This window comes from Danio rerio, chromosome 21 (assembly GCF_052040795.2).
Source record: "Danio rerio strain M-AB ecotype USA chromosome 21, GRCz13ab, whole genome shotgun sequence".
Classification (NCBI taxonomy): Eukaryota; Metazoa; Chordata; class Actinopteri; order Cypriniformes; family Danionidae; genus Danio; species Danio rerio.
The window spans coordinates 9,246,464-9,258,746 of record NC_141041.1 but is presented as its reverse complement, the minus strand read 5'-3'; the positions used below and the strand labels follow the sequence as shown (position 1 = coordinate 9,258,746).

Sequence of the window (12,283 nt, the reverse complement as noted above, 5' to 3'; positions counted from 1 at the left end):
CAATAGAACAAAACATAGTTGTCAATTACTTCAGTTCACAACAATAATAATTTAATAATTAAAAAATAAAGGTCAGGTCAGTATCCTCAGCAGTAAACAAATGAAGAATTTTTAAGCAAATGTTACTGTAAGGAAAGTAATTAAATGCTAGTTTTAAATAAAAAGTTAAAAGTTTTATTGAGATGGATTGTTGATGATTGCATGGGTGTTAATGGCCAGACTGGGTAGCTATAGATGAACAAATAAAAATTAAGACCTAGATTTAAGACCTATAACACAACATTTTAGTAGATTTAGGGCATTTTAGGCACTGAGATTTAAAATATCTTAAGACTTTTTAACGTTGACACTGTTACCTAGCCATGATTTTCTGTAGTCTTTTATTTATCTATTGTACAAATAAGCATAACTTCTTCATTTCATAACTGTTCTCTTATCTAATTGTTACAGTATAAACATGGTAAAAAAAAAAAAAACTACTGCATTTCAAACATTTTCAGATGAGTACTGTTTCTGTATATTGTTGTGTGTATAGGCTACTGGGAGAAAAATATTCACTGAAACAACGTAGCATTGATGTTAAGTTGGTTTTATGTTTGCATTTTCAGAATTCATATTAGCAGCCAATGACTATCAAAGAACAACACTGTTCAAAGTCAATTAAATAGTGTGAATGTTGTTTTGCATTTTGTTTTTTTGCATGAAATCTCAGACCAAATATTCAAAGTAGCGTGTCACAAGCTGTCACTGTTCAAAAATAAATGAATGAATGTGTGAATATAAAACCAACTTTACCACAATCAATGCAGCATAGTAGCTATTGTTTTTTGTTACAATTTCAGATTGTTTTAATTGTGGTAAAGTTGGTTTTATATTCACACATTAATTCATTTTTGAAAAGTGACAATTTTGACAAGCAACTTTAAATATTCGGTCTGAATTCAAATGCAAGTATGATTTCAAGACAACATTAGCTCTGTTTAATTGACTGTGAACAGTGTAGGTTACTTTGATAGTCATTGGCTGCTTCTATGATTTAATTATTTAGAAATTACAAAGAGGGCGAGGCAGTGGCACATTAAGTAGTGCTGTAGTAGGTAGTGCTGTTACAGTACCTCACAGCAAGAAGTGCCGACTAGGCCAGTTGGCAATTCAGTGTGGAGTTTGCATGTTTGCATGGGTTTCCTCCGGGTGCTCCGGTTTGCCCCACAGTTCAGACATGTGCTCTAGGTGAATTGGTGAATGTGAGAGTGTATGGGTGTTTTCCAGTGCTGGGTTGTGGCTAGAAGGGCAGCTGCTATGTAAAAAATATGCTAGAATAGTTGGTGGTTCATTCTGCAGTGGCGACCCTTGATAAATAGGGCACTAAGCCAAAGGAAAATCACTGAACTAATAGCCATTGCATTTATAATGCTGAAAGTGTGCTATTGGATATTATTCTACAGATTTACCAATGAGAAACATCCGGCTCAAGTAGTGATTATAATAGAGGTTTTGGTCAAATAGATTTTCCAATGTTTCTGGTGAAGTTCCAGTCACTAGACTGGACTCTATTTGGTAAAATCTGTCTTAAGGAATACCTCTGAGCTTTAGCGTCAATGCTTGATAGAGGGCGTGTCTGAAGTTGGGGCTGACGCGATCATCATAGCAGCGTCAGCCAATAAAGTTAGTCAGCAATAGGCCACTGTCTGAGCTTGTGTATTGGCATACAGCAATCTAATTGGCTGAGGCTTCCGTCGGCGCTTGAAAAATTGAGCAAATCCCAACTTCTGCAGCAAGCAACGCCTCTGAAGTGGCGCCGACAGATCCACAATGCAGTTCGGCAACGTTTGACGTCACCCATTCAAAGTGAATAGGTAGCATTGAAGCTGATGACCCGTGTGAATGGGGCGTGACCGCAAATTCAGGTATGGTAATAAGCATTTCGTTTGTGGCTTGCTGTGAGCTGTAGAACATCACAAAAAAATCTAGTCTATTATTTAAAGGTACAATATGCAGGATTGGCCTAGTAGTTGAACTAGGTATTGGAGTCCAAATTCAAAATAGTGCATATGGAGTTTTTCACCGCTGCCCCTCCTCCTCCAACTTGAAGCTCTCGCAGGTTGCCAGATTGACAACACCAACAGGAGGGAGCCTGCTTGACAATCAAGCTTTATACTGTAGGTCTGCTAATGTTTATATTTGTAATAAATGTTTGCAAGTTAAAAACACCTGATCTGGATTTTTTATAACACTGAATCAGCATCTCATTTCAGAGGATGTTACCTCCTGCATATATTGAGGCAGACTTCATGACTGAAATGAAACATGCTGTTTTCTTCCAAGGTAACCCATGCTGCTGGAATATAACTAGGTCAACTGGAAGTCGGAGTTACACAGACCAAAACAAAGGCATTACAACATAAAGCAGAAAGCCACTGACACTAGAGAATTAGTTAAGGACAGAGCAGGAAATCTATGGGATGGAAAAAATAACATTAAAGCCTCAGAATGAGTGTTTGATGAGCAATGAAATCATCTAACATATCATATTTAAGATATGAGGATATGAAAAGATAATGAATGCCTCACCTTTTTCCTCTCCTTCCCTCTCCCTAAAGAGTTTAACTGGTTAATTCTGTCAATTTCTTTCAATTGATCCCTTCTAAATTTGCTGTTTTGAGTTCAGTTTTCCCCGGCTATCTTTTTTATTGCACCCCCAACAACAACAAAAATCCTCAAGCTGCCACTGACTGCTCAGATAAAGCCCTTATCTTACTGTTTACTTTGCTCAGATGTAAAGGTGAACACTTTTCCATGAAGGTACCATAATGGGAAAGTCCATGTCATGATTTTCTCAAGTATGCTGCGATCCTGGATTAACATTGTTAATTACGTTCGTCCTGGATCATCATTTGTGTTCGAAAATGTAATCCATTCCTGTTTCCTTCCCTTAAACCCAACCATAACTGTAAATTATTCGCAAAATCAGAGGGGGATAGTAGTTGGAGAACAATCATGTAGAAGTGCATAAACCTAACCGTAAGCCTAATCTTAACATAAACTAAACGTATCCCTTAATTCTGACTGGCTGATTGGAATATTGTTCTAGGATCAACATAGATGTTCATCCAGGAACATGTCCCACTTGGTGAAATCAGGTTGGTGTGGCAAAATATTGGGAAAGTAAACTACTTAACCAAATTTCATGAAAAAAAAAAGCTGTGCCCAAAATGGAAGAGGACAGAGATAGACAGAGACAAAATCTCTATCTGACACACAGTTAGAGGAAGATTTTTGCAAGAACTATAGTATTTTGTATATATAATTTCCTTTAAAAGTCCTTTCCCATTCCAGCTCAAGCTTAATTGTATTTTTTTAACAGCGTAATCACAGGCCAAAAGAATGTCTCTGCTCCATTTTTAAAACCATTTATTTTCCACTCCTTTCAATTATTTGTCACTCCTCTTTTTCATCACTCTCAATGATGTCACACATCATCTGACGCGTCATAGACATTACATTTAAATAAATGAATTTGCTCAAAGTTCAAGTGTTGCCATTGTAGTGAGTCCACTGACGTTGCTGCTTGTTTTTCTGCTTGTAGTTTTTGGAGTAAAACTTTCGGAGTTCAGTTTCAGAGCTAGACATATGATCATCATGGAGATCAAAGCAATCTTGATTTTAGTAATAATTGTACACGCATGCACTGCCAGCTCTAAAGGTACGTACTGTTGATTATTTCAATATGGCTATAAAATATGTACACATTTTAATGGCTTGCTAATGTATAATTTAATACTGTTTTGTTAGATGTTACTGTTAATGGTTATTAAAGAAATATTAAGTTAAATATTCAAGTTAAATATTATTAAAGAGTGTTTCCCAGCCTTTGTTATTTACCACTGTAGGGTCCAGCCAGTTGGTCCAATGACGGTATCCAATGGTGGATGAAGGTTCACTGCATGTTCGGTCTTTCCAGTGCACAATGTTGATTTATATTAAACTTAACTCATATCTGACTCCAATTTTAGTATGAGATGGTTTAGAATATTAATATGTTTATCCTCGTTTTATCTGACTCCAATTATAAAACATTGAGAAGATTATTTTGTTTCCTTTCACATTATTTTAGATTATGATTGAATATTCTTTTGATTTGTTATTATACCTTATTCTCATTTACTCAGATTCCGATAGCATCTCGAGTCTTGCACCGGCCGGGTATACAATCTCTTAATACAAGCTTGTCAGTCTTGGTCATTGAACAGAGGCGATTAACCACTCTCCTAGAAAGGCAGAACACTACTTACTCAATTTAGGAGATTTTTTATGTGGTCCCCATAGATCTGTTATCTACTAATTCAAGACAAAGTATTTTAATAATAATCGCGCAGGATTATACTATTGTAGATGAAGGCCTAAATATCCACATTTAAAGTAGTTTCAACAATATTTTGTTGTTCTAAATAGTTGGCCTTTTACAGTCCAAGTATACATAAATAAATGCCAATTTGTTAGTCGGATCTCTACCAACATTTTATAGCGTGCCACGCTGCTCCGTCTAACATGTTTTAGTCCGTTACTAACCTGTACAGTGGCTTGTAGTGCTATGGACAACAACATTTATCAGTGATAATAACACGAGGTTTGAATAATTCAAAACATAATTTATTAGTCAGGTAAATGTATTATGCCAAATTCAATCAGTCAATTCATAAACGATCAATACAAAACATCAAATTATCAAAGATAAATCCAAGATGAAAAGATGCATTCCTGACTTTTTACATAACGTGTAAATTTTACATAACGTGGAGCCTAGGCTCCATGTTATGGGCTGATCTGGGTAGGCAGAATCGCGCTGAGTTTTTCTCAAACCTTGCCTTAAATAATCCAAGAAATCCCTCAAGGAAGGGGGTGTGTGGGTAAAAAGTCACACCCTTCACAGTGGTTCAAAAGATGCCTGAAGTTATATATTTATTGTTTTGATTATGTCTATTTCTGAGAGAATGAGACCATTGTACCAATCGCACTGAGACATTTCAAATGATATCAAACATGATGGTTAAAGTCAGTTTGGTTAATCTAAAACATTGAAATGACCATATGCGTGAGTTGGGGGGATGAAGTTTCAGCATACTCAGATGCAAATGCAGCAGGAACTGGTTTTTCCCGCATTCCCCCCTGGTGGGTTGTGAAGTCACCAGTCTCTGTTTTCAGCTCATGTTTTGAATTGTCAAAGATATCAGAATATTTGCAATATTTCAATTCTTACACCACTTTCCCCAACTCTATTTTTTTTTCTTTTCTCTCTTCTTAAAATCTTTTTTCTGTCTTTTTTGGTCTTTATTCAGAGATTTTTTTCTGTTTTTAAAACCAGATCTTCTCCACTCTACCCTTGCAGAAATCTTCATATTTATCTACATACATTAAAGTTCATATTTGGATTATATATATATATATATATATATATATATATATATATATATATATATATATATATATATATATATATATATATATATATAGCAACCTTGCTAAAACCTGGCATGACAAATCTCTCATATTTGAGGTTAATGTCATTTTGAGCATGTCCCTGTTAAATATATATAAATATAGCCCCTTTAAGCTAATTTTTTTGACTGTCTACAGAACAATTAATCGTCATACAATAGCTTGCCTAATTACCCTAACCTGACTAGTTAACCTAATTAACCTAGTTAAGCCTTTAAATGTGACTTTAAGCTGTATAGAAGTGTCTAAAAATATATATATAGCAAAATATTATTTACTGTCATCATGGCAAAAAATAAAACAAATCAGTCATTAAAATGAGTTATTAAAACTATTATATTTATAAATGTGTTGAAAAAAATCTGCTCTTGGTTAAACTGAAATTGGGGGAAAAATAAACAGGGAGTTTAATAATTCAGGGGGGCTAATAATTCCGACTTCAATTGTGTGTGTGTGTGTGTGTGTGTGTGTGTGTGTGTGTGTGTGTGTGTGTGTGTATATATATATATATATATATATATATATATATATATATATATATATATATATATCTTTGTGTGTGCTGTTTTTTATGCACATGCACAATTATATATGAGAAAAAAAATTTTGCAGTATTTTTTATGTAATACACAATATGCATATATGATATACATGTTTATGCATTAAATGTATTTGAATGTTTATGATAATTATGATAGTTTTGTTGAATAAAATCAGCAAACAATGCAAAAGAAATATGACAATGAGATGCTGCGCTGCCAGAAACTTGTGAACGAGTCGTTCATTACGGAGATTCATTCACAAACGAATCGCTCCTTCCGTCAGTATGAGAAGTGAAAGCAGGAGAGGAGGTGTGTTTCAGGACACGATTTAGATTAAATTTAACAGGGGGGTGGATAGTACATTTCTGTACACACAAACACAAGCTTTTTGTCAGAAATGCCTGTGCGGTCACTTATCCACCAATGTAGAAAAGTGATGTAAAATTATATTTTTCATTATAAAAAAAATAATAAATTGCATACTAATATCCAGGAAAACATAGATCATAGATATATGTGTATATGTGTATATCTCTGGCTTTGGATGGCCACAGTCCTCCACTGTACCTTGGTCCCGCATTAATTTCAAATGAGTGCTACCCTGTTCCAAAATGGCGGCTCTATTGACGCATTCCTTCCAATAGACAGCAACAGGGTAGGCAACATCTAATGTATATATCTATGGACACAATTATATATGAAAAAAAAATTTTGCAGTATTTTTTATGTTATACACAATATGCATATATGATATACATGTTTATGTATTAAATGTATTTGAATGTTTATGATAAATAAACAACAGAATAGAGGAGTATAAGCTTTTAAAGTCTACTTCCTTGTACTGTCATGGGATTAATTTCTTGTAGGAAGTAATTATTCCTTTATGATTAAAGGCAGAGTTTGGAAATTTTTATTAATGCTGATTCAGAGGAAAAGTATTTTTGTAAACTGTATTAAGCGGCTTTCAGGGTCGGACTGGAAGACAATTTCAGGCTGGGAAAATTCACTCCCACCCAGGCCATCCTTTAACGAACTATCACTGGCTGAGGGCCAGTATAAAGAGTGTGACTCTTCACTGTATGTCTGTCAACCATTTCCTGCTGTATCTTTGCTGAAGATGAGAAAGGCTTGTTTTTGGACTTTGTTGTGGATGATAGTGAAACAAGAGATCTAGTTCCTTAAGCTAGAGAAATAAGAAAAAAAAAATAATAATTAAAGGGATAGTTCACCTAAAAATAAAAAATATATTATTTTTCCTATTATGGAAGTTGATGAGTGCCAGATATTTTCAGATAGATTTTTTAAGGGTATTTTTTCTTTTTATATCAGAATTCTGACATTTTGTTACTCTGAATTGCAAGATGTAGGCTCAAAATTGCAAATTAAAAATTAAAAATCCTGAGAAGTCAAGTCAGAGATCTGAGAAAATGCCACAGCTGCAAGTTAGATTTATGACATTAAATCTCACACATTTGAGAAATAAATTCAGAATTGAGAGAATTCTACAACCCCAAATCAGAAAAAGTTGGGACAATATGGAGTCAAAGTGCAAGTCAAAGTAAATTTAGAAACCACTTCTTTCTTTTTTATTAGCGTTTTCCATACTGTCCCAACTTTTTCTGATTTGGTGTTGTAAGATCAGTCAGTCACAAAAAGTCACAATTGCAAAGTTTTAAAGTCACAATTTTGACTTTATATTTCGCAAGAAAACCATTACATCAGTTTACTTGACTTGTTTTGTTCCAGCAGCTGATTTGTTTGTCATTTATTTTCCAGATGAGGATCCTCTGAAGGAATTATTTCTTCATTCTCTACACCATAAAGAGATCAAATGTTCCTTACCACCAGAATGCAGACGTAAGTGTACCTCAAACTGATGAATGTTTGGGCAATATAAACATAGTTTCTTACAATATAATTCAAACAAAATAACCAAAATATGTCAGTCTTACAGTCAATGGCTTCATCATATATGTACACAAAATAAGGTACATATTGACTCACTAGGGATCCTTCTCTCACTACACACTGGGACACTGATAGAGAGACATAAAAACATCCTGTATAACCTCACTACTGGTTTTTATGAACCGAATCAAATTTTCCATACATTTATTTCGTAATGTTACTTAAAGTACATTATGACAAAGGTTAGCTATTGTTCTGTTCATGTCTTGCTAAGTGTATGCTGGAATAAAAAATAAAATATGGTTTGATATCTGAAACATAGGGGAATTACCAACCTACGCTACACGACGTCACACGGGTTCAACCGAGCATATAGGTTGCAAAAAAGAACCGGTTGCAAGAGCAAACATGTCGTGTTGTGCGGTAGAATGCCGAATTTGAAAGTCCAAAGATAAAAAACTTAAATTTTACTGCACACCACAATGCCAACCACAGATGTTGTTGGCTAACAGCCATCATAAGAGCTGAATGGAGTGAGGACCTAATTAAAAATGCTTGACTCCGCAGTTCTCATTTTATATCAGATAAGTGAGATTAAAATCAGACAAGACCATCAATACCCTTAACCAAACTATTACACGCAGCAAATTAGTGAGCTAAAAGTCTTAGTTAATGCTTTGTTAATAGACAATAAACTTTAATTGTTTCTTAAAGGGCACCTATAATGAAAGTCATCTTTTGGAAGCTGTCTGGACAGAACTGTGTGTATAGTGTGTCCACAGTCATATTGGGGTGATATAAATTTGAATTTCTTCACATTAAAATAGGATCCAAATCCCTCGCATTTTGAGGTCCACCACAATGTGACATAGGAGTGCGGTTTCCTAACACAATTTCACCGCAACTTTTTGATTTAGTGGCTAATTTATATGAATTCATACGATCTACTTCGTACAATTTAGTACGATTTGCTCATCACTCAATGACAGTTAGGGGTGGGGTTGGGTGCCACGACTCCTTTTTAAAATCGTACATTTTCGTACAACTAAACTTGTTTAAATTGGTACGAATTAGCCACTAAACTGACAAAACGTAAAATACTTATGTTTCCTTGTGAGGTCAGGCTGGGTTTCCTCACCCACCAAACTGATTGACAACCGTGTATTAACATGTCTCTGTAGTAACGTGTATAATCATATCTGCAAGAAAAGATGTGTGCAAAGCAACCAGGATTAAAAGATCTGTTCAGCTCTCTGTAATCATCAATCATCATCAAATGTGATAAAGAGTGAGTTTTACAAATTTAAAACGTTTTTAAAAACAGTGCATGTTTGTAATGAATTACAGCGATTTTTTTGTGTTTACTTCATCACAGCCGCATGTCAGTACAATTATAAAAGAAGACGCTTCAATTCCGATTTGTGGACATTAAATCAGGTTTATTTTGTACATTAACATAACGGAAATCCATACAGCAGTGTATTTTAACCTGTATCCTGTCACTTATGCCATGCAAAAACACTGTAAAATTAAACACGCGCACGCTGTGTGTGTGTGTGTGTGTGAACTTTGTTACGGCATTGTGTGTGACTTATCGAAACGTTTAAATTAACGCCACAACAAATACATCAAATAATCATTGGGAAAGTTTTTACTTTAGTATTTTTTACATATGTTAAGTGAGATCTGCTTCCTTCATGTCTGTTACTGTGTGTTTATCTGACATAGCTGAGGCGGAGATTGAGGCACACTCTGACAGGCACATGGGAATGGTGGGCGGGGAGATAGAATAAAGGCACAGGCAATAAAAACAGCTACAGCGTGTTCAGGGCAGCAAATTCTAATACTCTGAAAGGTGTAATAAATAATCTAATGGGTGTTTTGAGCTGAAACATTACAGACACATTCTGGAGACACAAAAGACGTATCTTAAATCTTGAAAAAGGGGTAAAATAGGTGCCCTTTATAATAAAATAAAGGCTGACTTTCATTCGTAATAAAAAATGGTTTGTGATTTAAGTTTCTGTGGTTTTTCCATTCATATTTTGTAGGAGTTTTGACAGTTAAAGCAACTCAGAATGGCGTCTGACTTCTAGTCAGCACAAAGTGTGAAATACACAGATATGGAATATAAGGACAGATTGTAGCAGATGATTGTGGAAGAGCTTGTCTTTAACAGAGCCATGTGAAAATCTTGGAATAATCCCGCAGATCTTTAAAAAGGAGTTTGAACTCCATGGACCCAATATTTTCTTTTATTGATTTTTTTTTTAAAGAGGACAACAAAATTATCCTCACTGTTATTTTTTGCAGCAGATTAATAAATTTGGAATGATGCATGACAAATCTTTAGGTTAAAGTAAATGAAAAAGGTCTTTTTACGTTAAGAAGACTGGTCTGAATTAGTGCAGAATTAATACAGAACCACACATACAGTATAACTCTGGTCACATGCTTTCTGGTGTTTTTTTCCAGATGCGCATCTGGAAAATATATTTATTCATTCTCAAGATCTCAAAGACACCAACTGTGTTTTACCCAAAAATTGCCACGGTAAGTGCACCTCAAACAGATGCAAGTTTGGTTAATATACAATGCATAGATGTAATTTATAATAAACATGTCTAAATGAGCTCGCCCAATAAACATATATATATATATATATATATATATATATATATATATATATATATATATATATATATATATATATATATATATATATATATATAATTAGTATTTTTAGATTACTTTGATTAGATTAATGTTAGTTACATAAAGGTTTAAAATAGCTCTTACACCCAGTGTTGTGTTCATATTCCTGCAAGATATGACATTTCCTTCCACTGTATGTCCACACACTGTAAAAAACATTTTTAAATTTAGTAGTTTTCTTTATTTGGTAATTTGTGTTTTCCACTTATTAATGCTTTTGATTTACATTATTATATTCCAAAAGTTTTTGATATTAAAAAGTGACTCTTATTGACATTTTTAAAAGTTTTAAAAGTGACATATTGTCTGTGTTTGTGTTGCACATTACAGTACAAAACCTGGTAACAGTCTGCCAGCAATAAAAAGTCAATAAAAGTCATTTTGTTAATCTGCAGTGTTAAATTTTCAACATCAAAAATAGCAGAGTAGAGATAAAAGTGTCATGATGCAATTCACAACTGTAAATAAACAGAAAACACCATGTGTTATATATATATATATATATATATATATATATATATATATATATATATATATATATATATATACACATATATATATACACATATATATATATATATATAAATATATATATATATATATATATATATATATATATATATATATATATATATATATATATACATATACATATATATATATATATATATATATATATATATATATATATATATATATATATATATATACATATATATATATATATATATATATATATATATATATATATATATATATATATATATATATATATATTGTGTGTGTAAACATTATATAGTGCCCAGCATGAAGGAGTACTTCCCTTTTGAAAATTATTTATATCCATTTTTCAGTAAATAAAGCCAATAGTTTTTGCTTTTTAAACAAAGCAGTTTTATGAAACAGCTATATCCAATAAAACAAGTTTTTCACCTTACATCTTTAGCAATAGAAACATAATACATTTAAATTCAAAGTGTTGTTATTGCACAATACAAATAAAAACTGCAAAATTACAACTAATATTTATATTTTTTATGTTTCTCTTGATTTTATTAGTTTATTAATTTCATATTTTTCCAAACATAATACTGGATTAGGTGTAAAAATTTTGGACTGTGAAGTTTTTTGTTAGATTAATTCCAGTTTTACTCTGGTACTATATGATGCACATAGTTGAGAAGATGGCTTCACATTAATACCCAGACAGACCCAATGTGGACTGAGGAGGACGCCTCCCAGCTAGCAAAATTTATGTGGCTTAAATCTGACCCACACCAGACACTTCCATCCAGCCCACATACCACATGGAATGATGGCACTTGGGCGGTCCACTCCTGTTTGCCTGATCTGGGCCACAATTAAGCCATACCAATATCACATATCAGCCAGAATTCAACCAAATGAACCAGAACTGACCCGACTCTGGGCCACAATTTTTGCTTTTATTCTGGCCCAGATCCGGCCCACACCAGACACTTACATCTGGACCACATACTGAATGGAACGATGGCTCTAGAGTGGTTTGCTCCTGTTTGTCAGATCTGGGCCACAAATAATCCAAAGCAATACCACATATTAGCCAGAATTCAAGCAAATAAACCTGAACTGACCCTATT

At 33.6% G+C, this 12,283-nt stretch overlaps 2 protein-coding genes across 4 annotated transcripts in view; one reads left to right on the top strand and one right to left on the bottom strand.

Moving 5' to 3' along the window:
* Positions 1-1,712: 1,712 nt before the first annotated feature.
* The window catches only part of LOC799156 (proteinase-activated receptor 1-like), a 15,600-nt gene continuing 5,029 nt past the window's right edge, over positions 1,713-12,283 (top strand). The window contains exons 1-6 of one of the 2 annotated variants that reach the window (XM_087300659.1): positions 1,713-1,907; positions 2,093-2,325; positions 3,092-3,140; positions 3,587-3,703; positions 7,818-7,898; positions 10,425-10,502. In XM_087300659.1, coding sequence (XP_087156785.1) covers positions 2,308-2,325; positions 3,092-3,140; positions 3,587-3,703; positions 7,818-7,898; positions 10,425-10,502 — 343 coding nt within the window. In that variant the 5' untranslated portion in view covers positions 1,713-1,907; positions 2,093-2,307. The remainder of the gene's footprint in view (positions 1,908-2,092; positions 2,326-3,091; positions 3,141-3,586; positions 3,704-7,817; positions 7,899-10,424; positions 10,503-12,283) is intronic. The other variant, XM_087300658.1, reaches the window with a different exon arrangement.
* ap3b1a (adaptor related protein complex 3 subunit beta 1a) overlaps positions 4,635-12,283 on the bottom strand; it is a 762,544-nt gene continuing 754,895 nt past the window's right edge. For both annotated transcript variants that reach the window (XR_015519913.1, XR_015519914.1), the window contains exon 22: positions 4,635-5,261. The gene's annotated coding sequence lies outside the window, so the exon portion shown is untranslated. The remainder of the gene's footprint in view (positions 5,262-12,283) is intronic.